The following is a 25,542-nucleotide window of genomic DNA, read 5'->3' on the forward strand; positions in this document are numbered from 1 at the left end:
CGGCTGTGCTGGCGCAACTTCTTTACAAACGCGACTTCCTGAGTCCAGCCTCGCGGGCGTCTGGCTCCGCGAAGCCCGCACAGCCCCGCATCCCCGCGCGCCCCGCTCTTCCGCCCGGCTGCGGGGCGCGCGAGGGCTGGGGAGCGGACGCGGGCGCGCGGCGGGTCCCGCGCCGATGCACGCACACACTCAAGACAGGCAAATAAATAGGGCGGCCGGGGGTCTCCGCGGGGCAGGCTGGGGGCTCCGCGGGGCGGCGCGGGCGGCCTCAGCTCAGCGCGCAGCGTTCGCGCCGGCTCAGCTGGCGGCTCAGCTTGCGGCGTCGCTGCTCCAGGCCGCGCTCCAGGCGCTCATCCTCCTCCAGGGCGCTGGGGCGGGCGGAAGGGTCCGAGTCAACCCGGCGGCCCGCCCCAGCCGGCCCCGGGCCCTGCCCCTGCCCCGCGCCCGCCCCCACTCACATCCGCTCCTTGTGGTCCAGGTTCCGGACCAGCTCGTCGCGCTGGTTCACCAGCGACACCAGCTCCTCCAGCAGCAGCTGCTCCCGGTGCTGCTGCGCCACGGTCTTCTGCCAGTCTAAGCGCAGCGGAGGCTGCGGGTCAGGTCAGGGGGTCCCCACCTGGGCCCCATCCTGCCTCCCGCCCCGCCCGGGCCCCCGTCTCTCACCTTCTGTGGCCAGCATGGCACGCAGCTCCCGGCTCAGCAGCTCGAACCTCCTCTCCAAGTCCTGCTCTTCGATGCTGGGAGGTGAGGGGTGCTGGGTCAGGGAGGGGGCGCCCAGCGTCCTGGCCACTCGCAGACCCCGGCCGCCTGCCCATCAGCTTCCGTTGTAGGCGGGCACCTGACCCCGGTACAAGTGGCCTCCGGCTGCTGCCCCCTTCCCACCCTGCTTTAAAATTTCTCATTTGAAAGGCAGAGTGGTAGAGGGAGACCTAGACTCTTCCATGTCCTGGTTCATTCTCCAAGTGGCTGCAATGGCCGGGACCCAGGAACTGTTCCCATCTCCCACGTGGGTGGCCTGGGCCCAGGCACTTGGGCCGTCTTCTGCTGCCTTCCCAGGAGGGTTAGCAAGGAGCCGAGGGGGAACGGGACGCTCCGCCCGGCACCACTGGCTCCAAGTATTCACTCTTGACAGGCGGGTACCCGAGGGGGAGGACGCGGGCTCTCTCCCCGAGTGGCCCCATGGTAGAGCCCCTCGAAGGCACTGGGTCAGATGGCAGGACTCAGCCCTAAGCTTCCTGGGCCATGTTTCTGTGGACTTTGGCTGTCACATTTGTAAAAAGGCTGCTAGGTGAAGATGTATACCCTGGGGCCAGCGCTGTGGCCTCTCGGGTAAAGCCGCTCCTTGCAGTGCTGGCATCCCACACGGGCGCCGGTTCGAGTCCCGGCAGTGCCGGCATCTCATATGGGCGCTGGTTCAAGTCCCGGCTGCTCCACTTCTGATCCAGCTCTCTGCTAATGCGCCTGGGAAAGCAGTGGAAGATGGCCCAAGTGCTTGGGCCCCTGCACCCGCGTGGGAGACCCGGAAGAAGCTCCTGGCTTTGGATCAGCGCAGCTCTGGCTGTTGCGGCCAACTGGGGAGTGAACCAGTGGATGGAAGACCTCTCTCTCTCTCTGTCTCTGCCTCTCTGTAACTCTGCCTTTCAAATAAATGATTTTTTAAAAATTCAGTGAGGTTAATCCGAGTTGAGCGATGAGTTTTCAAAAGCACTTTGCGGGGCGAAGCGGACGGCTCCGTCCACGCCCCCCGACTCACAGCAGCTGCAGCTGGTCCTGCCGCCGGATGAGCGCGTTCTTCTTGTTGACCAGGGTGAACCACTCCTGGATCAGCACCTCCTCCTGCAGCCTGTCGGCACCTGAGTGAGACCCCGAGTCACGGCGGGGCTCGGCAGGGCAGGGGGGGGGGCTTGGCCGGCGGGAGGGGCCCCACGCCGCCCCACCTGACTCCATGAGGCTCCTCAGCTGCGTCTCCACCTCGGCCGCCCGCCCGTCTATCTGCCTCTGCTCCTGCTCCAGGGCCTGCAGCTCTGCGCACACGTACTGACTGGTGTCCTGGAACCTTTGCTGGGAGGGAGAGGAGGGGCAGGCCGGGGCGGGCTCCACCCGAGCCCCGCCCAGGAAGTGCCCATCCATCAACTCCCCACCAGCCCTGCTTACCAGCCCGGCCTCCTCCCCTGGGCTTGGGGGTGTCTCCTCCTGCGGGGGGCTCCCACCTGCAGAGAGACAGGCTGAGGCACCCCAGGCAGCAGCTGCCCCCAGCCCAGGCTGGGTGAGCAGCCGGAAGGGAGTTCGGTCACAACTCTTACCCCTACGCCCACCAATGCCAAACTACTTACCAGGGGGCTGCTGGGGGGCTGGGGCCGGGGCTGGAGTTACTGGTGGGCTAGGGGCAGTGCTGGGGTCAGGGCTCAGGACTTCCTGTGGAAGAAAGGGCCAGTGAGGGGGGTCAGCGGGTTAAGCCTCTGCCTAGTGCTGGCATCCCTTAGGGCCGCCAGTTTGAGTCCCGGCTGCTCCACTTCCGATCCAGCTCTCTGCTAATGCACCTGGGGAAGCAGTGGAGGATGGCCCAAGTGCTTGGGCCCCTGCGTCGGAGACCCGGGAGAGGCTCCTGGCCGGTGGCTTTGGCTTGGCCCAGCCCTGGCTGTGCGGCCCTCTGGAGAGTGAACCAGCAGACGGAAGATCTGTCTGTCTCTCCCTCTCTCTCTGTAACTCTACCCTTCAGATAAATAATAAATCTTTTAAAAAAGAAAGGGCTGGTGATAGCCGAGTGAGTCCCCAGTAGCGCTGGCCTGGGAAGGGTGAGGTCCTCATCCCGGGCCCCGCCCACCCAGCGGCCTCTCCAGTCCCCAGGCACAGAGCCCAACCCCCCTCCCATCCAGGGGCCATGAGTCCCCAGGCAAACGCCAGGCCTCCCTCCAGGCCCTGAGCTTGGGCCAGGCCGGGGACCGCGGCCTCACGCGTGGGAGCCCGTGGGGAAAGGCTGGGAGGGCTCAGGGAGCCTCAGCCCACTACGGAGCTTCTTGGGGGGCCTCTGTCCTGCCTGCTGGTCCTGGCATCTCCGCCACGGCCGGGGCCCCACGCGGTGACACAGCTGCCCCAGGCCATCCTGGACGCACTTCCACCTCCCGGCCTGATCCCCTCCCACACCCACAGGACCCCGGATTCCAGCCGGGAAGGGCAGGGCTGACCCCGATGATGCGTTCTGCCCCAGTCTTGCTGGGGGTGGGGCTGCGCTCAGCTCGGCGCACGGCCCGGCCACCCATCTGGATCACAGGTCAAGGGAGAAGGGGTTGAGCCACCCCACTGTCCTCCCCAGCCTTCCCGTCTCTGAGAGCTACCCCAGGCACCCCGGCTCAGGTGCCACCCTCCACTCGCCCGGGCCACCAGTCCTGGGACTCTCTCCAGGGGGCGCTCCCAGCCCCCCGCCTTGCTGGCCCCTTCCGGTCTCCACTGCCTACCCCAGGTCCCCACGTGGACACCGCCCTGTGGCCACAGTGATGGGACTTTCAGTTCCCTAAGAAGTTGGCCTCCACCACTGCAGCCCAGCAGAGCCCCGCCTCCTCCAGAGGCCACTTCCGGCTCCCACGCCTCTGTCCACACCCTCCCCGACCTTGAAGCCGCCCCACCAAAGCCTGCCCTGAGCCCCAGGCAGGGCAGGTGCTGTCCCCGTCGGCCTCCCTGATCCCAGCTGGCATCTCCCCACCCCACGGTGCCTGCCTGTCCCGCATGGCTCCCTGATCAGAGATCAGAGTCACCCTTCGGATTGGGCTGCGCTGACCCAGGGTGCACGCGACTCAGGAACCATCGTTAACATCTACGGAGCATCTGCGACGGGCGCTGGAACACTTTCCTGGACCAACGCTGCCACCCCCACGTTGAAGATGAAGCTTAGTGAAGGGGAGGAGATTCCGAGAGGGCCTGGCCCGAGCCTGTCTGAGCCACATGTTTGTTCCCCAGCTTGGAGACCCACTGGCTCCTGCTTCTGTCCCTGCGTGTGCCATGGGAGAAGTCCCAGCCCTGAGCGGCACCTTGGGGGGGTGCAGCAGGGCACACAGCTGCCCCGGGACAGCGGCCTGCACTGGTCATCTTGCAGAGCTGTTGTACCTTTGTCCCTCATCTTCAGGAACAGTTAGGTTAAGTGGCTCATCCAGGGTCACACAGCCAGGCAACAGAGCCGGGTCCGGCAGAGGGCGCCAATCGGGGCCCACACCCGGGACTGCACCTGCCTCACTGGAGCCTGCGCCCTGGCGTAGAAAGTGCCTGCAGCACCGACATCCCATACGGGTGCCCGTTCAGGTCCCAGCTGCGCCACTTCCAATCCAGCTCCCTGCTAATGCACCTGGGAAAGCAGCAGGTGGCGGCCTGCAGGTGGGCCCCTGACCCATGTGGGAGACGCAGAAGAAGCTCCTGGCTCCTGGCTCTGGCCTGGCAGAACTCCACTTATTGAGGCCATTTGGGGAGTGAACCAGCAGATGGAAGATCTCTCTCTCTCTATCTCCATCTTTAAATAAATAAATTTCAGGGAGCCAGCACTGTAGCTTAGTAGGCTAAGCCTACGCCTGTGGTGCCAACATCCCACATGGGCACCAGGTCAGGTCCCGGCTGCTCCACTTCTGATCCAGCTCTCTGCTTATGGCCTGGGAGGGCAGTAGAGGATGTGTGGGAGACCTGGAGGAAGCTCCTGGCCCCTGGCTTCAGAGCGGCCCAGCACCGGCTGTTGCGGCCATTTGGAGGAGTGAACCAGTGGATGGAAGACCTTTCTCTCAGTCTCCCTCTATCTGTCTCTAACTCTTATCTCTCAAATGAGTAAATAAATCTTTGGGAAGAAGAATGAAGGCGTCATCAGGGAGGGTGACAAGGACTGGCCAGCAGTACGGATAGGGCTCAAGGCTCAAGCAGACCGGGGCAGGAAGCGGAGAGACCTCACCCGGCCCTGATGGGACCCCAGTGCTGCTTCCCGTGTCTGGCCCAGACCCCTCCCGCAGGGCCCCTCTCCAGGACGCCCTGCTGGGCCACCTGCTCTTCTGCTGGGGTTGCTCCGGCCCCGCCCTAATGCCAGGGTCCCTGAGCTCATGCCACCCCACTCCCCGGGGCACGGCCAGACCAACCGCCTCCGGACGCAGGCATGGGGCTTGGGGCCGCCCTGAGGACACGTCTCCTCCAGCCCCTGGGTCAAACGTTTCCGTGGGGCAAGAGCGAGAGGAGGGCCTAGCTAGAGAGAACCAGATGTTGGACGCCGGCCCAGGGGCGCAGCAGAGCCTCCCCTTAAAGGGCCCCCGACGGCCCGCGGGTCCCTGAGGGAGCCCTGCACCTTCTCGCCGCTGTGTTTCTACGGGCGCAGGTTCCTCTCCACTTGAACCGCCCCTCCCATTCTCCACCTGGAAACTACCCGCCCATCTCACCCGCTGGGCTCAGAGGGCAGCGGCTTGCAGAGAGCGGTTCAGATGTATCGCCTCCCTCCCTTCACACTCCGGGGCCACCTGGGCAGCCGAAGGTGGGGAGCAGCCTTGGCAGGGCCGCCCCTGCTGTAGGAGAAAGGTGTGGCCTGCTCTCCCCCAGGGCCCGGCTCCCCCCAGGACACCCTGACACACCGACCTGAGCCTGCAAGGGCCCAGGCTCTCCCATCTCCAATCTCCCGCCAAGAGGAGACTGGTGTCCAGCCACTGGGCTTACAGATCCAAGCCCGAGGAATTCAGCAGGTGGGCCCTGGAGTATAGAAACCCTGCCCCTGCCTGGGGCCAGAGGCTGCTGCCCCACTCCCTACCCCCTGCCACCTGCCAGGAAAGCGGCACCCAAACCCATCTCACGGTCCCAACAGTGGTGCCCTGGGTGCCCACCGGGAGCCTGCCGGAACTGCCTGCCACTGCCCGCGATTCCCCACAGGGAGCGCCCAGCGCTCAAAACCACTCAAACCCCCCACCCCGCCGGCGATGAAGCCGGGGACCCTGGGGGCCTCCCCTGATGGGAACTCACGGCCACACCAAGGGACCCTGGTGCAGCCCCGGCGTCCCGATTACCACGGTGCGCCCAGCAGAGTGCCGCCCACCGACTCTGTCCGGGGGCGCACCAGCCTCAGCCCCGCCCCCGGGACCCCGCGCGCGCCGCTGGGGGCGGGACACTCACCGCGGGCGCTGCCCCCGAGTCCGGGTCCTCCGCCGAGAAGGAACTGCTGTTCCTTAGCCGCGAGCGCCTCTTCTTCAGCAGGTCGGCGTCGCGCACGTGCGAGAAGGAGCCGTGCGCGCGCGGCGGGGGCACCGGCCCGGCCTCCCCGCAGACGGACGGCCGCCGCAGCCTCACGCCGCCCGGCGCCCCGGCTCCGGGGCCATCGGTCGCGGCCTCCGCAGGTCGCGCGTCACGGGCGGCCTCGGCGGCCAGGCCGTCCCTGGAGGTGCTGCCCGCGTCTGCCGCCCTGGGGGCCGCCCCGGGAGTGGCCCCGTTCGCGGCCTCCTTGGGCTCCCTGGGCGCCTCGGCCCCGCACTCCCGCAGCCGCTGCGCCAGGCCCCCCGCGTCCAGGGCGTCGGGCGGGCTCGGCGGCGCGCTGCCCACGCGGTACGTGCCCGCGCCGCCGCCGCCCTCCAGCTGCACCAGCTGCAGCTCCTGACCCGTGCAGAAGGCGCGGATCTGGCACAGGTAGGTCATGACGATGAGCTTGTCTGGCACCGACAGCAGCACCATGTCCGCCGGCTCCAGCAGCCGCGACACGCCCAGCGCCGCGAAGCCATCGAAGGCCTGGGAAGGGGTCAGCGGCTGAGGCCGTGGCCGGGGGGGGGGGGGGGGGCCTTGGGGGGGTCCCTGCCCTCCATCACCTAGCAACGGCACACCCTCCACCCCCCACCAAAGGGAAGCATGCTTGAATAACACCAAAACCAAGCTAAGGAGAGCGCACAACTTCTCGCTCCAACACTCGGGGCGGCTCACCTGTTTGTTGTTGTGCTTGATGTTGAGCGGGTCCAGGGCCGCGTAGTCGCTGCGGGGAGAGCCCAGGTCAGCGGCCGCCGCCTCTGCCCTCCCGGCGGGCCGCCCGCCCCCACTCCCGCCGGCCTCTCACATCTTGTCCGGGTGGAAGTGGTGCAGGATGGCGCAGAAAGCCAAGCCGTTCCGCCAGGAGGTGGTGAAGTTGGTGACGCGGACCCCGCGGTAGCCGGCGGTGACTTCCTGGCACCACTCCAACAGGGACTGGCTGGAGCTGACCAGGGCAGGCGGTGCCTGGGAACACAGAGCGGGGGGCTGAGGGGGTGGGCACCTCGGACCTGGGCCCTCTGCCCCTCGGGGAAGCTCAGGCCTCCTGGCACAAAACAGCCGCAGTTCTGAGTTTGCCGGGGTCATCAGGGGCCTGGGGCCGGGCTAAAGTGTTTCTGGCCCCAGGCAAGGCCAGAGATAACCAGCAGCCCACCTCAAGGTCAGCCCAGAAATCAGCTTAGGGCGTCCAGCTCCATGCAGCCCAGGGAAGCCGGGGTAGGGGAGCCAGGGCATCCTGAGACAGGAGGGGTACAGGGGCTCCAGGAAGACGAGCCTGGCACCCACCCCTCCTGGTCCACCAGGTGGGTCCATGCAGAGCCGCCGCTCGCTCAGCCCCAGGTTAGCGGGAAGCAGCAGACTGGGCCCTCGGCGGCCCCCGTCCCTACCTGGCTGCCCGGCAGCCTCCTGTCCTCTTCCGGCTCCTCTGGGGAGGGGGCCCCCGAGGGCCCGGGCACTGCAGCCCCTGCCCCGCCGGCCTCTGGGGGGCTTCCCTCCGCTGCCTCCTCCTCAGTTCCCAAGACCCCAGCCTCTGCTTCCTGGGCCTCAGAAACACATTTGCTCTCTGCAGAGCCGGCCTCCGCCCCCGGGGCCCTCAGAACCTGCGACTCGCCCTCTGGGACTGCTGCCGCCTGAGACCCTGCCGTTCTCTGCACCTCGTGTCCAGGGGTCCCCCCGGCCGCAGTCTCTTCCCGCAGAGGCTCGGCCTCGGAAACTGCGCGTCCCGTCTGCCGGCTCCTGGGTTCCTCCGCCTTCCCAGCCTCTGGCCCTGGGGCCCCTGCAGCCCCCACCTCTGTCTCCCAGCCCCCTGCTGTCCCGGGGCCCCGGGAGCCCCCCGCCACCGCCTGCTCGGATTCTCTCGTCCCGGCTTCTACCCTCAGAGCCCCTGGGTCCCCAGATGCTGTGCCCTGGGCCCCCAACACCTCGGCCTCTGCCATCCTAGCTTCTTCTCTCCCTGGGACCCCCGAACCTTCAGCGGCTACCTCCTGGGTCCCCCGTATCTCAGCTTCTGCACCCCCAGCCTCTGTTTCCTCGCTCTCCAACACCCCGGCCCCCAGCACCCTGGCCTCTGTTCCTGGGACCCCGACTTCTGCCTCCTGGGCCCCCAGTACCTCAGATTCTGCTACTGCAGTTTCTACTCCCAGGGCCCCTGAATCCCCAGAAGCTATCTTCTGGGTCCCCCGTATCTCAGCCTCTGCACCCCGAGCCTCTGTCTCTGGTGTCCTGGGGGCCCCCACCTCTGCCTCCTGGGCCACCATCATCTCAGCCTCTGCCCCCAGTGCCCTTGAACCCCCAGATATCTCCTGGGTCGCCAATGTCTCAGCCTCTGCACCCCCAGCCTCTGTCTCTGGTGTCCTGGGGGCCCCCACCTCTGCCTCCTGGGCCACCATCATCTCAGCCTCTGCCCCCAGTGCCCTTGAACCCCCAGATATCTCCTGGGTTGCCAATGTCTCAGCCTCTGCACCCCCAGCCTCTGTCTCTGGTGTCCTGGGGGCCCCTACCTCTGCCTCCTGGGCCCCCAACATCATCTTAGCCTCTGCCCCCAGTGCCCTTGAACCCCCAGATATCTCCTGGGTCACCAGCGTCTCAGCCTCTGCCATTGGAGTCTCCGTCCCCACTACTCCTGAAGTCCCAGCCTCTGTCTCCTGGCTCCCCAACACCTCGGCCCCTAGTACCCCGACTTCTGCCCCTGGAGCCCGCAGGTCTGCGTCCTGTGCCTCCGAGACCTCAACTTCTGCTCTCCTAGCCTCTGCCCTTGGGAACGCTGACCCCCCCACTTCCGTCTCCCGGATCCCCTGTCCCTCCCACTCTGCCACCCCGGTCTCTGCTCCTAGGGCCCTTGGCTCCCCAACATCTGTGTCCCAGACCCCCTGGTCAGTTGGCGACGGGGCCCTCGGGCACCTGCTCACCTGGGGCCCGGTGCTCGCAGCTCCAGCGGGGGGGCCCTGCTCCGGGCCTGAGCTCCCAACACCGGGGGCTGCACCCCTCCCCTCTGTGCCTGTGCTCTCCTGACCTGCAGTGTCCCCGGCCCAGCTGAGGTCATTCAGATGCCCCGAGTGCCCCCGAGGCTCTGCTGGGGACGCCTCCTCCCCGGTCCTGACCCCCATCCTCCCCTGAGAGACCCTTGGAGGAGCCTCGGGCGTTGCCCCTGTAGCCCCTGGCCCCTTAGCGCCCCCACGTCTCTCCTTCGGCCTCCGCTCAGCATCCCCCTGACTAACCTCTGAACTGTCTTCAGCCTCCGCAGTGCTGACCCCTGACCTAGTGTCTGCTTCTGCGACTTCCGACCCACGATCGGTGCCCACCCCACTGACCTCTGGCCTGTCCCCAGCGTCCCCTTCTGCAACCTCGGGGCTCTGTCCTCCCCGGCAGTCCCCGGAGCCTCCGTCCTCAACGACTGGAGGATGTCCCAGGCTGCCCCCCTGGGCCTCTGCCCCTGCCTCAGGGCTTGCCGGGGCCTGGGTCTCCTGGGAAGAGCCCGTTCCCGCGGGGGGAGCTCCTGCGTCCGGCCCTGGAGTGACTGAGGGGCGGGGGGTGTCGGAGCCCTTCCGGAGCCGAGGGGCTGGGGTGGGGGCCGGGCCCTGGCCTGGCTGCCTCGAGGACCTGGGGAGAGAGCGAGAGGCAGTGTTGGGGCCCACGGTGCCCACCAGCTCCACCCCCACCTTCAGTGCCAGCCCTGGGCGGGGACGCGCAGCTCCCCACACGGGCAGGGGCGGGGGTGGGCTGCTTCCAGAGCTCACCTCATCTCTGGGGGGGTTTCTGGGGGCCTGGGGGCCTCACACCCCACGGGGCCCCCTGGTCCAGCAGCAGGTTCTGGCCCCTGGCCCCGGGAGGCCCTGGCCGGGGGCACAGGGACACTCACAGGGACTGGGCTGGACTCCTCAGCACTGGGAGGGCTGGCAGCTGGGGAGGAAGGCAGGTGGCCCTGAGGCCTAGGCCGGAGACCGGGGTCCAGCCTCCCCGCTCCCCCCACGCCAGCCTGGGCCTCACCTGCCTCCGGCAGCCTCACTCGGCCCTCCTCTTCCTCCTCAGAAAGGGCCTTGAGCTCCCTGGAGGGCCCTGGGTGGGCGTGGGGGCACAGTCAGCCAGGGCAGGGTCCTGGCAGGTCCACACCCCCACCACACACACACACACTGGAGGGCAGGGCCTACCTGGGAAGCGCCCTGGCCTCGGGGCACCGGCCCGGCCTGGGAGCAGAGACAGGCACACAGGTGCAGAGAGAAGGGGGAGGGGGAGAGAGAGAGAGAGAGCCAGCATGGCAGACAGAGCAGGAGGGAGGACGAGGACACGAGGACGCCTCGGGGGCCGTGAGGGCAGCGGCCAGGGATGAGACTGGGCCGCGGCCCACTCTGGCCTTACCACCCACCTGCCACAGCCAGGGTTGGGACGCGGGCACCTGCCGGGGGTCAGGGGGCCAGGGCTGGGGGAGGCCTCGGGAACCCATCCCCTAAAACTTAGCTAAGGACCCCAGGGGCAGCGGCCAGGCTGGGACAGTCAGGGCCACGCGGCGGGGACTGCCCGGCCCTGCCCCACCGGCCCTGGGCCAGACCCGGAGCCCACCTGGCTGGAGGCCTCGAGCCCGGGCCTCGGGGGCCGCCGGGCCGCTGGCCTCGTCCCCGTCGCTCTCAGCGAAGTCGTCCAGGTTGCCCACGTCACAAGGTTTCACGCTCATGAGGCTGGCGAGACTCTGCATGTCATCATCCCTGGGGGTCAGGGGTCAGGGGTGAGGGCTGGGGTCAGAGGTCGCAGGCCAGAGCCAGGACGGGCAGGCGAGCACTCACGTGGCGCGGCCCTCCCGCAGCAGGACCCCTGAGAGGGTGAGGCTCAGCTCGGCCTGCACCACCTTCACCGACTTGGGCTTCAGCCGCAGCCGCAGGGGAACCTGGACGGGCACAGGCCCTGCGTGGCGGGCCAGGTCCACCTCGGCTGTGGCCAGCACCTTCCGCTGCCCCTTGGACTCCTGGGGGGGAGGGGCGGGGAGGAGCATCAGTGCTGCCCAGGTTCCCCACCACCACCCGAGACCCTGGCCCCAGCCCACCTTGGCACTCACATTCTCAACAACAAACGTCCACTCTTTGGCCTCATACTGGTCCACGTGGGGGTCCTGGGAGAGAGGCCCTGGTGAGCACGGGGCCCAGAGCCTGTGCGGCTGCAGAGGCGCCGGCAGGGCCTCGGCGGGGCCGGCCCCTCCGCTGGGCGCACCCCAGCTTCTGATGCCAGTGTGTTGGGGAAACGCCGCCTCCTCCCAGGAGACCTCCCGGGCTATCACGCGGGGCAGCTTCCATCTCCCCCCCCCCCACCACCACGGCGGCCGGAGAGCTAGAAAGTCACCCTGTAGAGGGTCACGGAGACGTCCACGTTCTCGGGCACCACCCACACCACGGTGCCTCGGTAGGGGTTCTGGATGCCCGGCTGCCAGCTGTGGGCCTGCGGGGGGGGGGGGCTGTCAGAGCGCTCCCTTCCCCCACTCCCCCTCCCGGTGCCTCCACCCCCTCTTCCTTTCCCTCCTCGGGATTCTCGCCTGGCCCCCGACCCGATGCCACGCCCCCAGCCGCCCCCAGCCCCACCTTGGAGCAGATGCGTCGGTTCCGCCGGGTCCACACCACCACCAGCTTGTCTGGCTGCCTGGGGAAGGCGGGGGGGGGCCTATCAGGCTCCCCAGCTCCCTTGGGGGTTCCCCTATGCCCACGCCCCTCCCCCCAGAGAAGGCCTGGGAGCCCCTTATCTGGGGCCAAGCAGTGCAGGGTGGGGTTGCTGAGGCAGGGCGGGGCAGGAGGGCAAAGGCCCCGGGGAGCACCACCTGGCAGGGACTGGGACACCAAAGGAGGCGGACAGACAGACGGACAGGCAGCCTCAGGACAGACAGACAGACAGACGGACAGGCAGCCTCAGGACAGACCCACCGGCTCGCAAATACCCACCGTGGACCCAGCCAGCTGGGGGGACAGGGCAGAGCTGAGGTGGGGCAGGGGGACACTGCCAGGTGGGAGGGGGTCTCCCTGAGGTTGGGGCTGTCAGAGGAGGCTTGGTGGGGGAGGGGTGGCCATGGGCAGGGGGCACCGAGCTTCAGTTTCTGGGGGGAGCGGGGTGGGGGGGTTTGTGGCTCCAGGGGCAAGAGGGTTGGAGGTGAGGCCAGAGAGGCAAGTCACAGAGGTCCACAGGGGTCCAGAGCCCCGGCTCAAGACGATGACGACAGGGGACAGGGGAACCGGAGGCTCAGGAGGTGACACACTCCTGGGGGGCTGTGCTGGAGCCCACCCATGGCCAGGCCCGCGGGTGAGCGCCCCTCTGGGTTAGCGTCTAACTGCTGCCCATGAAGGTGGAGAGACTGAGGCAGCACCGAAGAACCCTGCTGGCCACCCCCCGCCCCGCCGCCGCACACCCACAGGGGTGGGAGCGCTCACTCGTGGCCATGGCCGTGGCCGGGCCAGGAAGCCAGCTCTCCCAGGAACCCCTGAGGCGGCCAGCTGCAGGCCACTGCCCAGCAAAGGGTAGCCACCGGGCCTTCCCAGAAAGGGGAAGTGACACGGGGTGCCCAGGAGGGCGGGGCTCGGCCAGGCGGCCTGACTCAGGCCGGACACGCCCTCCTGGGGAGCTGCGACCTGGCCAGGGGCAGCTTCCTGGCTTAGGCGCCAGGCTGAGAAGCCCAGGAGGCCCTACCAGCGTCTGTGACTCAGGCCCTGTGACACTTCCCGGCCCTGGGCCTGCCCTCCCGGGACCGTGCCCAGCGACCCCCGACCTCACAAGGGATGCCGGGGCACAAGCCAGAGGCCAGAAGCCAGGCGCCAGCCTCTCCCGGTGGTACCCCAGCTGGCCCCGGCCTCTCTGGGCCTCCAGTTGAATGAATGATGAGCTGGCCGCAACTGCCCACAAGACCCCAGCCTCCTGCCCCCACCCCTCCCCTCGGACCCCATGGTCCCTTCCTGCCCCTGGCTCTCCCCCTGGGGAGCCTAAATTTAGCCCCTCCAGGCGGGTGAGGCCCCCACAGCTGTGCCCTAATCCAGCCAAGGGAAGCTGACACCAGCCGGCCGTATATTTAGGGTGTGACGCAGGGGCCTGGGCAGCCGTGGGTGGAGGCACGAGAAGATGCCCCTGGCCCACGCGCAGGCCAGGCCAGGGCCCGCAGCTCTCTTGAGATGCCCCCCCCCACCACGCCGCAGACCCCCTCCTCCGGACTCACATCCCCCCAGGCCCTGGGGCCCCTTTAAGCTGCTCCCGCCTCCTCCTCATCCCTCCCGGTGCTCAGTTTCCCCTTTTAAGGACATTTCCAGCCTCCCTGGCCGGCTCAGGCTCCGGGGGGGCGGGGGCCTCTGGCGCCACAGAAGGCCAGGGAAGAGGGGGCCACAGCTTTGTCCTGAGCTGGACTAGGGCCCTCAGGGTAGCGGTTCTGCCCCCGGCCACCTGCAGATCCAAACTTGCTCCGCGTCCCGAAGCCACCCAACTCCCTCTCGCTGGCCCAAGACTGCCAGTTCCCTTCCAGGGGGGCCCTGACCACAGCCCACTCCCAGACCCGACCCCCACCCCCGCAAAGCTGCTGCCACCCGGGGGGCTCTGGGGGTCCCACAGCTGCAGGGGCACTTGGGACGCCAGGGCCCAGGCGAGCTGGCCGGCAAGGCTCTCTGAGACCTTCCGCTCGCAGGCCCCGGGCGGGGGGCCCTCGGCCTCCTCCCACTCACCACTTCTTGGTGCACTCCAACACCAGCTCGTGGTAACAGGCCACAAACTGGAACTTGGCAGCCCGCTTGCCCACGCGCTGCAGGCGCTTCCAGACCGAGGTCATGGTCCCCGCCGCCCCGCCGCGCACCTCTCAGGTCCGGGGCGACAGCTGGCCCGCGACCGTTGGCCCGGCCCGTGTCCCCATGGCCTCCGGGGCTCCTTCGCGCACTGCCCGCCCCGTCCGTGCCGTGGTGTGCGAGGCTCGAAGCCCGGACGGCGCTCCCAGCCGCGGCCGCTGGGGCCTGCCGGGTGGTCCGGCAGCGTCGGCGGGGCCGTGCGGGGCGCGCCGGGTGGGCCGCGCTCGGGGCAGCTAGCACGGCTTCCTGGAGCCGCACCCCCGTCGGAGGGCGGGCGGGGCCGCGGCGCGGGGCGGGCGCGGAGGGCGGGGCGAGCCGGCTTCCGGGGCCTCGTGCCGGGGCCCGGGGGCGGGCGGAGGGGGTGACCCGGCCGCGGGGGCACGCGGAGGCGCGGGGGGCCGCGGGGCGGCAGCCGGCGGGGACTCGCGGCAGCCTCCCTTCCTGCCGGCGGCCCCATTTCACAGACTGGGAAAAGAGAGACCTCGAAAGGGGAGGGGACTTGCTCAGGGTTGTGCTGGAGTCTGGGCTGGGGCCAGGTGCCCCGGAGCGGCGGGCTCCAGCAGGTACCAGCGTCTTAACCGGGGCGCCTCTACCCCTCCTCCCAGATCCTGACCCCACAGCGAGGGGTCCAAGCCCTGCGCGTGCTGGGGGCCCAGGCGCCGGCACTGCGAGCCTCAGTCTTGAAGCCTGTTGAATGGGGGCAGCTGAGGAACCCTGATGGTTCCGCCAGGTCCTCCTGCCAGGCGGGATCCGTTATCGCGGACCGGAAGGCATTCCCTCCCCTCCCCGGGAAGCCTGCCCCAGGCGCTCACTGCTTGGCTAACACCTAGATTACAGCCCTTATCGCCTGCCTCGCCGCAGGGTGTCCCGCTCAGCCCTGCCCTGGGGCGACAGACGCATCAGCCTACGGCTCCCCTGCCCGCCGCTCTGCCAGGTTTGCAAACGGACCGCAGCCTGGTCCTGGGCCCTCAGCTTGAAGACACGGTCTGATCTGCAGGGGGTGACCGCCGGGCTGTCCGGAGAGCGGCTGCCCGCACCCCCCGAGTGTGCGGACGGCTCGCCTCCGTGAGCTTCTTCCGGGGGGCTCCAACCCAGGTCGGGCCTGCAGCCCCGGCAGCGCGGTCGCTGGTTTCCTCTCCCATAGCACCCCAAGGGGCCGCAGTCTGTACTGACGTCAGCGCGGGAGGGCTGCCTGGGACCCACTCCTGCGGTTCCAACTCTGGGACAGCCTCGGACTCCGAGGTGCACGGCAGCCCGCGGCCCCGCCCCGCCCCCAGCCTCCAGGGAGCCCCAGGGCTTCGCGCCCCGACCCTTCAGCCCCCGCAGACCGCGCCGCCGAGGGGCCCCAGGCCCCGGCCCCCCCATTTCCTGTGCCGCCCCAGCTCCGCCCCGAGGTGGAAAGTTTCTCTTCTCCAGATGGGGCGGCTCCTCCTTTCCTTCCCGGCGGGCCTGCGAGGTTCGCAGCGAGCGGGGCTGGGGGCTGGGGGCTGGGCTCCGCGGCTGCTGGCCGAGATGGGAAGTGACTCGACCGCAGTCGCTGAGCCGCGGAGCCGCGAACGGCCCCCGCCCCCGCCCCGGGCAGGATGCGCCGCCGGCCGCCGCCGAGCCCTCCCACGCGGGGGCCCGGGCGCCACCTGCCGGCGGAGCGCAGCGCCACACTCGCCGGGACCCCGCGGCATCCCCACGCCAGAACCAGCAGGCAGGACACAACGCCCAGAGTGTTTATTGATCTGCGCCCCTAAACTCAAATATCCAGCGTGGGGCCTTGGCCCTGGAGGAACCCGGGACCAGAGGCGGGACGCCCCTGAGGCAGCGGCAGGTGCAAAGGAGGCGGCAGCCGGGCCCTCGTCCCAGTCTCGGAGATGCCACGGGGCGCAGACACTTCGGGTCCACCGCGGAGTGAGAGCGGGCAGGGCGGGGGCGCGCCTGGGGGCGGGGGAGGCGCAGGGGCCCGCCCGGCGCCCTGCCCTCCTGAGGCGAGCGCGGTGTGCGGGGCGCAGGCTCTGGAGTCCGGGCACGCCTCAGAGGCCGATGTGGAAGGCGTCCTGCAGCCACTGGTCGCGCGCATTGTGAGTCTGGGGCACGGTGAGGGGCGGGGGGTCGGGGGGCAGGCTGGCGTCGGGCGGCTCCTCGTCGTCGGACAGGCCCGCGTCCGGCGGGTACGAGCTGTCCGAGTGCAGGGACGACGACAGGTCCTGGCACAAGCTCAGGTCTTGGCACAGATGCTTGTAGTCCTGGATGGACTCGTACAGGCCCCACAGCTGGCACAGCAGCGACATGTCCAGCTGCCGCAGCCCCACCTGCGGACGACAGAGTGGGCTGGCGCGGGGCGCGGGCTCCCCGGCGCGCCCCCGGCCCCGTCTCCGCGCTCTGCCGAGTGAAAGCTGTGGCGGACACAGGCCACCCCCTGCAGGCAGTGTCAGGGCACCAAGCGGCAGGAAAGAGCGCCGGGAGCCAGCGCCCAAGAGTGCCTGGCGACCTCCGCCCGCCCCGCCCCGCGCAGCCCCCCGGCGCCCGCCACTCACCATCTCCTTGCGCAGCGCGGCCAGCGCCGAGTCCAGGTTGAGCGGCCGCCGGGGGCCGGCTGCGGCGCCCGAGGCGGCGGCACCGGCGGCGTGGCGGGCCCCGTCCGGCGCGCGCGCGGCGCGGCTCAGCTCGTCGTGGATGCGGCTGCGCTGGCTGTAGACGCGCTCCAGCTCCCGCCACGAGCCCCCGCTGGCGTTGAGCAGGCCGCTGAGGCCGCGCGGCAGCGGCGGGAGCCCGGCCAGGGCGCAGCCCGCGCCGCCCGGCGTCTCGGCCGCGGGCAGCCCGTTCATGGCCGGCCCCGCACCCCGCAACGCCCCGCGCGGCCCGCAGGCCCCGCCGCCGCCCGCAGGCCGCGCTTTGTTCCTTCCCTGGCGCCGCCGGCTCCGCCCCCTGCCCCACCCCCGTGGGCGGGGCCTGGCTTAAACAGGCAATGGCGTGGGCCCGAGCGCGCAGAGCCGGGGAGAGGGAGAGGAGTGGGGGGCGGCGACAGGGGGCAGACGCCGTTCCTGCTGCTACACACCCCCCGCCCACTTCCCCTCCCGAGGAAAGGGGTCTAAAAGCAGGTGCGGGGTCTGCACGGCCTCCAGCCTACGCAGGAGCTGCTGGGCGGGGCCTGGGCTGGGGACGACCGCTGACTCAGGATGCTGGGGGCAGGGCTGGGACGCCTCGGGGGACGGGAGCCAGAGCCCAGGGAGCGGGCTCACCCCTCCTGCCGCTGTCGGGGGCGGGGGGCACCTCGCCCGCCCCGCGGGAGAACTGGGTGCCCCCCGCCCGCCCCGCGGGAGAACTGGGCGGGGACCCGCTCAGGGCGTCCGGGGCGCACGCGGGCGGACAGGGCAGACCGACGGCGAGCGGGCGCGGGCATGCAGAGGAAGGACACGCACACGCAGGTTTTCCCAGAGGTTTTTCTCAGTGCTGCAGCTGCTTCAGGCTGCGCAGGGCCTCGGCACAGGCCCGGATGAGGCCGCACAGCTGGGTGCTGGTCTCCAGGCAGGAGCTGGAGCCCAGCTCGGCCGAGGCCCAGCTCAGCTTCTGCAGGAGGGCAGCCTGCGCGCCGGCCAGGTTGTCGGCATGCAGAGGCACCGGGGCAGGGGGCGGCGCCTGGGCCGCCTTCAGCCCCGCGGCAGCTCCCTCACAGTGCTCGGGCCGGGGCACCGGGGGCTGGGGGGCTGGCCGAGAACCCGAGGCGGGGGGCTCCGTGGCAGAGGCCAGCTGGTGCTCCCGAGCTTGGGAGAGCGCAGCTTGTGCGTTCAGGGCTACGGAAAGGAGAGAGCGGAGGGGGCCGTCAGGGCGCCTGGCCCGTCTGCGGCTCTGACCTTCCGTCCCGGAGGCCTTTCCCCCGCCCCGCTACACCCTATCTCCTCCATGTGCCCTGGCTTCATCTCGGGGAAGGCGCTCTGAGTCCGTGAGTGGAGAGAGCCCCTGACCCCCGCCCTGCCCGGACGAAACTGCCGTTCCCCGGGCCTGCTCACCCGGGTTATCTTTATCCACGTCCGAGTCGAGCTCCTGACAAGCCACGCAGTAGATTTTCCGCTGTTTGTCTTGGAGGAGGATGGTCTAGGGAGCAGACAACAGCGGGGGCAGCGGTGAGCGGAGGGTAGGCCGGCGCCCGCCCCCGCCCCCGGCCCCCCGGCCCCCCGGCCCCCGGCCCCTCTCCTCACCCCGCAGTCCGCGCAGGTGTCGCCCAGCATGCGGTAACCGCGCAGCAGGTAGTCGCCCATGAGCCGCGAGATGCGATCCTGCCGCTCCCGCCGCGCCTGCAGCACCTTCGTCTCCGCCTCGGTCGGGGGTTCCCAGGAGAAATCGTCGACTTCTGGGGAAGAGAGGCACCATGGACCTGGGTCGTCCTGGAGCGGGCCGCCCCCGGGCCCCCGCAGCCCAAGTCCTCACCAGCACCGTTCAGGGCCATGTTGCCGTTGTCGCCGCCGGGCTCACCGGAAGTGACGCACAAACGGCGCGCCTCCGGCTACGGCCCCGCCCCCTCCTGCCGGGCACGGAGCAGGGCGGAAATGACGTCTTCGCTCGGCCCTCATGCGTGGGTCTGCCGGGAGTGGGGCGGGTCCGCTGCCCGAGCGGCCGTGCCCTGGGGGTGCGTCGGCCCGCGGGAATTCAAAGGACAGAAACTTCCGCCTGGAGGGGCCTCCGGAGGGCCGTCTCCGTTGCGCTGCGCTGGCCGCGAGACCTGGAAGCGGCCTTGCCGGATCGCCCTGCCCGCCCGCCGCGGTCGGAGGGGACCCCTTGGCTAGAGGGATCCCCGCTGGCCTCCGCCTCCCTCGGGGCTTCCCTCGCAGTCCCCACCGCGATAGCAGACGGCCCGGGACGCGCGCGCGAGGAGGCCCCGGGCGGGGACCCTTCCGGCTTTCAGACCCCCCCCCCCCCCCCCCCGTCGTTGTGTGTGCGATGTCGCAGGCTGGTCCCGAGACTGAGGCTGCCCTAAGCAGACCAGCGACAGAACAGAACAAAGCAAGCTGCTCGCCCCCAGACCCGCGCAGTGCCCGCTCCTACGGGAGACGGAGGGCGGGGGCGCGCGTTGCGCACTGCTTCCTCGGGGGTTAAATGGAAATCACCGGTGCCCCATGGTGATGTTTTAGTTTTCTGTGGTATCTCCCCGTAGGTCTCCTTTGCCCTTGATGAGGCTGGGAGGAGCCAGATGGGGCAGGCGCTGGTCTTGCACCTGCAGCCCCTCGAGGCTGTGAGCCAGGGTGGTGAGAGAGGACCTTGGCCTTCAAGCCCAGGCGCCTCCTCTCGGTAGGACTTGCTTTCTCCGTCCTACCCGAGTGCCTTCTCCCGGCCGCGTCTGTCCCCCAGCACTGACTACTTGGAGAACCCTGCACCCCTCTTCACCCTCACCACCTCCCAGCAGGCTCTTGGGCAGCGATGCACCTGCTGCAGGTCTTCCTCCCGCTGGACGCCTTTGCTCTCTTCCTCGAGACCACCTGATGGGGTGGGCACATCGGTTATTCCCAGTGCGCAGGGCAGGAAACGGGAGCCTTTTGTCAGAACCCTTTACTGTCTCCCCTGGCACTTAGACACAGGTCCCAAGTCCTCGCCGTGACCTTGAAGGTCCCACAGGTCAGGGCCACTCTGCCTGCCCCTCCCCTGCCTCAGTTTCCACTGCTGCGTGGCCAAGGCACGGGCTGGAATCCGGCAGGCCGGGTTTGATCCTGGATCTGCTGCTTCCCGGCTACGTTGCCTGGAGTAACAGACCTCACCTCCCTGGGCTTCGGCCTCTGTCGGTAAAACAGCCCCGGGCGGGGTGGCTGGAGGGCGTGGTCAGGAGCTGTGAGCCGCTGGCCGGGTCTCCGCGTCTTGTCCAGGATGCTGGTGCTGAGCACGCCCTCTAGAGGGAGGGTCAGGCATACCCGGTGTCCCTGACCGCTCGGGGTCCTCCGTGTCTGCCGTGCCCACCTGTTGACCGCATTGTACGGCCAGCCAAGCCGTAAGTGGCCTTTCACTGGTTCCTGTTCATAAGGAGGAATCCTGCAGGGGTGAGAGGCAGCTCTCCTCTGGGTGGGGTTGGGGAGTGGAGGGGCGGCTCCTCATTGTAACAAACAGCACTCGGGCTCATCCCGGGAGCACAGGAGTCCCCGCACCCTTTCAGGTAGCGTTCACGGTGAAGCGTGCACGCCACCCTTGCATGGAGGAGGCACCCGAAATCAGGTGGGGGGCGAGCGCTGGGGCTCAGCGCGTTCAGCTGCCGCCTGGGGTGCCCACGTCTTGTATCTGAGTGCTGGGTTGAGTCCCAGCTACTCCACTTCTTTTTTTATTATTATTATTATTTTTATTTTTGACAGGCAGAGTGGACAGTGAGAGAGAGAGACAGAGAAAGGTCTTCCTTTGCTGTTGGTTCACCCTCCAATGGCCACTGCAGCCAGCGCACTGCGCTGATCTGAAGCCGGGAGCCAGGTGCTTCTCCTGGTCTCCCATGGGGTGCAGGGCCCAAGCACTTGGGCCATCCTCCACTGCCCTCCCTGGCCACAGCAGAGAGCTGGACTGGAAAAGGAGCAACCAGGACAGAATCCGGCGCCCCGACCAGGACTAGAACACGGTGTGCCGGCGCCGCAGGTGGAGGATTAGCCTAGTGAGCCGCGGTGCCGGCCGAAGCTACTCCACTTCTTTTTTTTTTTTTTTTTTTTTTTTTTTTTGACAGGCAGAGTGGACAGTGAGAGAGAGAGACAGAGAGAAAGGTCTTCCTTTTGCCGTTGGTTCACCCTCCAAAGGCCGCCGCGGCCGGCGCGCTGCGGCCGGCGCACCGCACTGATCCGATGGCAGGAGCCAGGAGCCAGGTGCTTTTCCTGGTCTCCCATGGGGTGCAGGGCCCAAGCACCTGGGCCATCCTCCACTGCACTCCCTGGCCACAGCAGAGGGCTGGCCTGGAAGAGGGGCAACCGGGACAGAATCCGGCACCCCGACCGGGACTAGAACCCGGTGTGCCGGCGCCGCTAGGCGGAGGATTAGCCTATTGAGCCGCGGCGCCGGCCGCTACTCCACCCAGCTGCCTGCCGATACACCTTGAGTTCTTGGCTCCCACGTGGGAGACCTGAATGGGTCCTGACTACCACGCGGGAGCTTTTCCCTCTCAAGGGAATCCCCTGAGGCCGACAAACTCCCAGAGGAGACCAGGGCGAGGTGTCCTTTATGCCTTGAGCTCTTCCTGTCCTAGCTTGGGTTTGCAGTGCTGGTGCAGATGACCCCTGGACCTTAGGAACTGACCCAAGTGAATCTGAGTTCCTGTGATTCACTGGACTGCCCCGGAACACCCCGCCCCCAGCTTTATACTAAAAGGAATAAGGGGGCGGCATACGGGCGCCGGTTTGTGTCCGGCTGCTCCGCTTCTGGTGGAGCTTCCTGCTGTGGCCTGGGACAGCAGCAGCAGGTGACCCGAGTGCTTGGGCCCTGCACCCGCGTGGAGGCCCAGAGGGAGCTCCCGGCTCCGCCATGGCTGTTGTAGCCACTTGGGGAGTGAACCAGCAGAGGGAAGACCTCTCTACTCTGACATTGAAATAAATAGATAAGTCTTTACAAACAGACCAAGCCAAATCAAAGTGCGGGGCTGGGGTTGTGCGGCAGGTTAAGCTCCACTTGCCATGCTGGCGTCTGATGTCGGAGCACTGGTCGCAGTCCCAGCTGCACCACTTCCCAGCCAGGCCCTGAGAGCGCAGTGGGAAGCAGTGGATGAGAACTCAAGGACTTGAGGCCCTGCCAGCCCGTGTCGGGGACAGATGGAGCTCCTGACTCCTGGCTTTGATGGGGTCCAGCCCTGGTGCCTGCACCCATGTGGGGCAGAAGATCTTTTTCTCTTTGTCACTCTGCCTTTCAAGTAAATAAATAAACTGAAAAAAAAAAAGATTTCAAGTCAAGAACCTAATCTTCACCTTGAGAAACCAGAAGAATAGACCAAAACAACTAGAAGGAAAGATAGAATGAAGATTAGAGTGGAGGGGCCGGCGCTGTGGTGTGGTGGATAAAGCAGCCGCCTGCAGTGCCGGCGTCCCACATGGGTGCTGGTTCTAGTCCTAGCTGCTCCACTTCCAGTCCAGCTCCCTGCTGTGGCCTGGGAAAGCAGTGGAGGATGGCCCAAGTCCTTGAGCCCTGCACCTGCATGGGAGACTCCTGGCTCCTGGCTTCAGATCAGTGTAGCTCCGGCCGTTGCAGCCATCTGGAGGGTGAACCAGTGGATGGAAGACCTCTCTCTCTCTCTCTTTCTCTCTCTCTGCCTCTCCTCTCTGTGTAACTCTTTCAAATAAATAAATATTTTTTAAAAAAGATTAGAGTGGAAATAAATGAAATAGAGAATAGAAAGTTGATAGAGAAAAGCAGCTAAACCAGAAGCCCTTTGCAAAGGGCAATAAGATTGAGAAGCCCTTAGCTGGATGGACAGACCCAAGCCCAGGCTGGCGGAAGTGTGCCAGCCTTGAAGCTCCAGTTGGGAAGCAGTGTGGCTGCTGTCATGAGCCCGGGAGTCCTCCAACGTCCGTGATAACATTCCTACAAGCACGTAGGGTTTCTCATGGCCATGGTGTCAGCTAACTGCGGAAACAAATCATGACCGATCCCGATCACTCGTGTAGATGTCCATGCTAAAGGCCCAGCCTGCGCTATCCCGACTGTCCCTGCTGCGGCAGGGTGAGTGCGAAGGGGAGAATTCTGATGCCAGTCCCCACTGCCATTCCTGCCGAAAGCACTGTCAGGGGAGGGGTGCTGGACATCGGCACTGCGCCCGCACACTCCTGAGTGCGGGCGGTGCTTCACACCTTCAGGTCAGAGTGAGGCAGCCCAGGTCGGCTCTCGGGACTAATCTCTGTCGTGCTTCTGGCTTTCCGGCTAGTTCACTGACCTCGGGCTGCATCCCAGGCACTGCAGCGTGAGACGCAAGTCTCCAGTCCCATCAGGGAAGATGGCGCTGGCAGGCACGCACAGCAGCGTGGCAGTCAGGGGCCCAGAGGCAGGCTCGGCGTGGCCAGGTGCCCCCGGCCCTCTCCCTCTTCATTTGAGAGGTTGACAAGCAGAGCGCTCCCGTTATGGGCTCTTTTTTTTTTTTTTTTTTAGATTCATTTTATTTATTTGAGAATCAGAGTTAGAGACAGAGAGAGAGATCTTCCGTCTGCTAGTTCACTCCCCAAATGGCCACAACAGCCAGAGATGGGCTGATTCAAAGCCAGGAGCCAGGAGCTTCTTCTGGGTCTCCCACGTGGGTGCAGGGGCCCAAGCACTTGGGCCATCCTCCACTGCTTTCCCAGGCCATTAGCAGGGAGCTGTGTTGGAAGTGGAGCAGCTGGGACTTGAACCAGTCTCCATATGGGATGCCAGCGGTGCAGGCAGAGGCTTAACCTACTGTGCCACAGCACAGGCCCCACCAGCCATTGGTTCTTCTCTGATGCCTATCATAGCCCAGACCAGAACTAGGAGCCAGGCATTCAACCAGTCTGTCATGTGGGTGGAGGAACTCGCTTATTCCAGGAATCACCACCGCCTCCTAGGGTCTGCATTAGCAGAAAGCGACAGAGCTTGGCATTGAACCAAAGGCCTCTGATGTGGGACTTGGGTGTTGTAACCAATGCCCTTAACTGCTAGGATAAAGGTCCACTCCTAGATTCAGGCTTTTATTTATAGAAAGTTTTATTTATTGATTTGAAAGGCAGAGTTACAGAAAGAGAAGGAGAGGCAGAGAGCTCTTCCATCCACTGGTTCACTCCCCAGATGGCCGCAGTGGCAGAGGTGGGCCACGCCAAAGCCTGAGCCTGGAATGCCATGCTTGGGTGGCAGGAGCCCAGGCACTGGGCCATCTCCACGGCCTTCCCAGGTGCAGTAGCAGGAAGCTGGATCCTAAGTGGAACAACCGGGACTCAGACTGATGCCCATACAGGACGCCAGCACCGCGGGCGATGGCTTAACTTGCTGTGCCTCAGTGGCACTGCGAGGTTCGGGGTGTCACAGCGATCCCCCTGGGAACTGCTGAGGCCCCTCAGAAAGACCTTGATCATTTAGGAAAGACGTGTTTGATTTGTTTGAAAGAGAGCGTTATAGGGAGAGAGGGAGGGAGAGAGAGAGGGATCTTCCCTCCCCTGGGTCACCCTCCAAATGGCCACACCAGCCGAGCTGGGCTGGGACGAAGTCAAGAGCCAGGAGCTTCCAGCTCTCCCCTATGAGTTCAGGGGCCCAGGTATTTGGGCCGCGTCTCACTGCTTTCCCAGACAAATAGCAGGGAGCTGGATAGGAAGTGGGGCAGCCGGGACTTGAACTGGCGCACACATGGGATGCAGGCACTGCAGGCGGGGGCTGGACATACTAAGGCCCCTTAATCCCTTTCGAGAGCAACCCTTCAGGTGATCTAGAACCTCCTGCTAAGCCCCACCTCCCAGCACCACCACCCTGGGGACCAAGCTCCCAACACAGACTTCTGGGCCAGAGCACAGAACTCGGGGTACAGGGGACTGCAGTGAGCGGGGTGGTGCGCCTCTGTCTGACACGGGAGCCTCCTGTCTTCGCCAGCATCCATGCGCCTGCCCAGGCTGCAGTGCCAGCTGCAGGCCGGGTAGAAGGAGAGCCCCTCCACAGTCCTTGACGGGGCAGACGTGCGGGCCGCACCGCCTAGGACGGGGGGGGGGGGGGGGCAGACGTGCGGGCCGCACAGCCTAGGACCGGGGGGGGGGGCAGACGGGGTGGGCAGACGTGCGGGCCGCACCGCCTAGGACCGGGGGGGGGGGGGCAGACGGGGCGGGGCAGACGTGCGGGCCGCACCGCCTAGGACAGGGGACAGACGTGCGGGCCGCACCGCCTAGGACGGCTGTGCAGCTGGGAAAGCAGCAGGCCCTCCCCTGCACTTAGGACCGGCAGCACCATCACTGGGGCCAGGCTGACACCCACCTGTGCGGCATCCCCGGCCTGGCGGGAGGGAGGCCCTTCCTGGGTGATCGTAGGATCTCATGGCCATGGGTGGCTCCAGAACCCACGTTCATAGCACCCTGTTTCCGCTCCAGCAGGCACTTTCTCTTGCCGTTCACGGCCACGGGAGCTGCCTGGCGTGTCTGTGAGACAGGAAAGGCCGGGCGACACGGATGAACACGAGCAGACTCACGTTAGGTGTGTTTTCCTCGGACCAGGCACGTGCCGAGAGTGTTTCAGGAAGTGGCTCATTCAATCCTCGGGACAGAGCCATGAGTGAGGTCTCACTGCCCCAGCGAGGCTGCGGCTGGGCGGGGCTCAGTCAGTGGCCTTTTCCTGCCCCTGGAGGGAAGGGAAGAGGGGCAGGCAGAAGAGCTTCGCTGATTTCCAAGTGTGAAATGGGTTTACTTCATTTCCAACCCGTCTCTCAGTGCTCAGCATCTCGGTACCCTCTGTGGGTGGCACATCAGAGCACCCTAACTTCAGAAAAGTGTCTTTGGGGCCGGCGCTGTGGAGTAGTGGGCTAAGTCTCCGCCTGCGGTGCCGGCATCCCGTATGTACACTGGTTCCTGTCCCAGCTGCTCCTCTTCCGATCCAGCTCTCTGCT

The 25,542-nt window shown here is 67.1% G+C and overlaps 3 protein-coding genes and 1 long non-coding RNA gene across 19 annotated transcripts; all 4 read right to left on the reverse strand.

Moving 5' to 3' along the window:
- Window positions 1-6: 6 nt before the first annotated feature.
- On the reverse strand, window positions 7-14,318 carry EHBP1L1 (EH domain binding protein 1 like 1). Of its 16 annotated transcripts, none has more exons than XM_089322038.1 (21): window positions 13,908-14,318; window positions 11,799-11,856; window positions 11,563-11,658; window positions 11,282-11,335; window positions 11,013-11,191; window positions 10,792-10,934; window positions 10,383-10,418; window positions 10,222-10,290; window positions 9,972-10,134; window positions 9,546-9,834; window positions 7,623-7,772; window positions 7,046-7,203; window positions 6,916-6,964; window positions 6,121-6,726; window positions 2,334-2,415; window positions 2,155-2,210; window positions 1,938-2,061; window positions 1,754-1,853; window positions 664-737; window positions 459-573; window positions 7-368 (listed from the first exon to the last, which is right to left on the reverse strand). In XM_089322038.1, the coding sequence occupies exons 1-21, from the start codon at window positions 14,009-14,011 to the stop codon at window positions 269-271; spliced, it is 2,805 nt and encodes a 934-aa protein (XP_089178164.1). In that variant the 5' UTR covers window positions 14,012-14,318; the 3' UTR covers window positions 7-268. The 16 variants fall into 16 exon arrangements, with proteins under 16 accessions (XP_089178164.1, XP_089178157.1, XP_089178095.1 ...); XM_089322031.1 differs by having other exon boundaries at window positions 7,623-7,778; XM_089321969.1 differs by having other exon boundaries at window positions 9,144-9,834.
- Window positions 14,319-15,731: 1,413 nt separating this feature from the next.
- FAM89B (family with sequence similarity 89 member B) lies at window positions 15,732-17,254 on the reverse strand. The gene is made up of 2 exons (XM_051827980.3): window positions 16,550-17,254; window positions 15,732-16,324 (listed from the first exon to the last, which is right to left on the reverse strand). Exons 1-2 carry the CDS (start codon window positions 16,838-16,840, stop codon window positions 16,046-16,048), a joined length of 570 nt encoding a protein of 189 aa, XP_051683940.1. The 5' UTR covers window positions 16,841-17,254; the 3' UTR covers window positions 15,732-16,045.
- A 187-nt stretch (window positions 17,255-17,441) lies between these two features.
- Window positions 17,442-18,591, reverse strand: ZNRD2 (zinc ribbon domain containing 2). Its single transcript, XM_051827979.3, has 4 exons — window positions 18,441-18,591; window positions 18,212-18,363; window positions 18,023-18,107; window positions 17,442-17,806 (listed from the first exon to the last, which is right to left on the reverse strand). Exons 1-4 carry the CDS (start codon window positions 18,457-18,459, stop codon window positions 17,460-17,462), a joined length of 603 nt encoding a protein of 200 aa, XP_051683939.1. The 5' UTR covers window positions 18,460-18,591; the 3' UTR covers window positions 17,442-17,459.
- A 5,060-nt stretch (window positions 18,592-23,651) lies between these two features.
- LOC149128258 (uncharacterized) lies at window positions 23,652-25,277 on the reverse strand. The gene is made up of 2 exons (XR_016226911.1): window positions 24,918-25,277; window positions 23,652-23,876 (listed from the first exon to the last, which is right to left on the reverse strand). It is a non-coding gene; the product is annotated as an uncharacterized LOC149128258 (long non-coding RNA).
- Window positions 25,278-25,542: the final 265 nt, after the last annotated feature.

This window comes from Oryctolagus cuniculus, chromosome 1 (assembly GCF_051225735.1).
Source record: "Oryctolagus cuniculus isolate XC-2025 breed Fujian yellow rabbit chromosome 1, ASM5122573v1, whole genome shotgun sequence".
NCBI lineage: Eukaryota > Metazoa > Chordata > Mammalia > Lagomorpha > Leporidae > Oryctolagus > Oryctolagus cuniculus.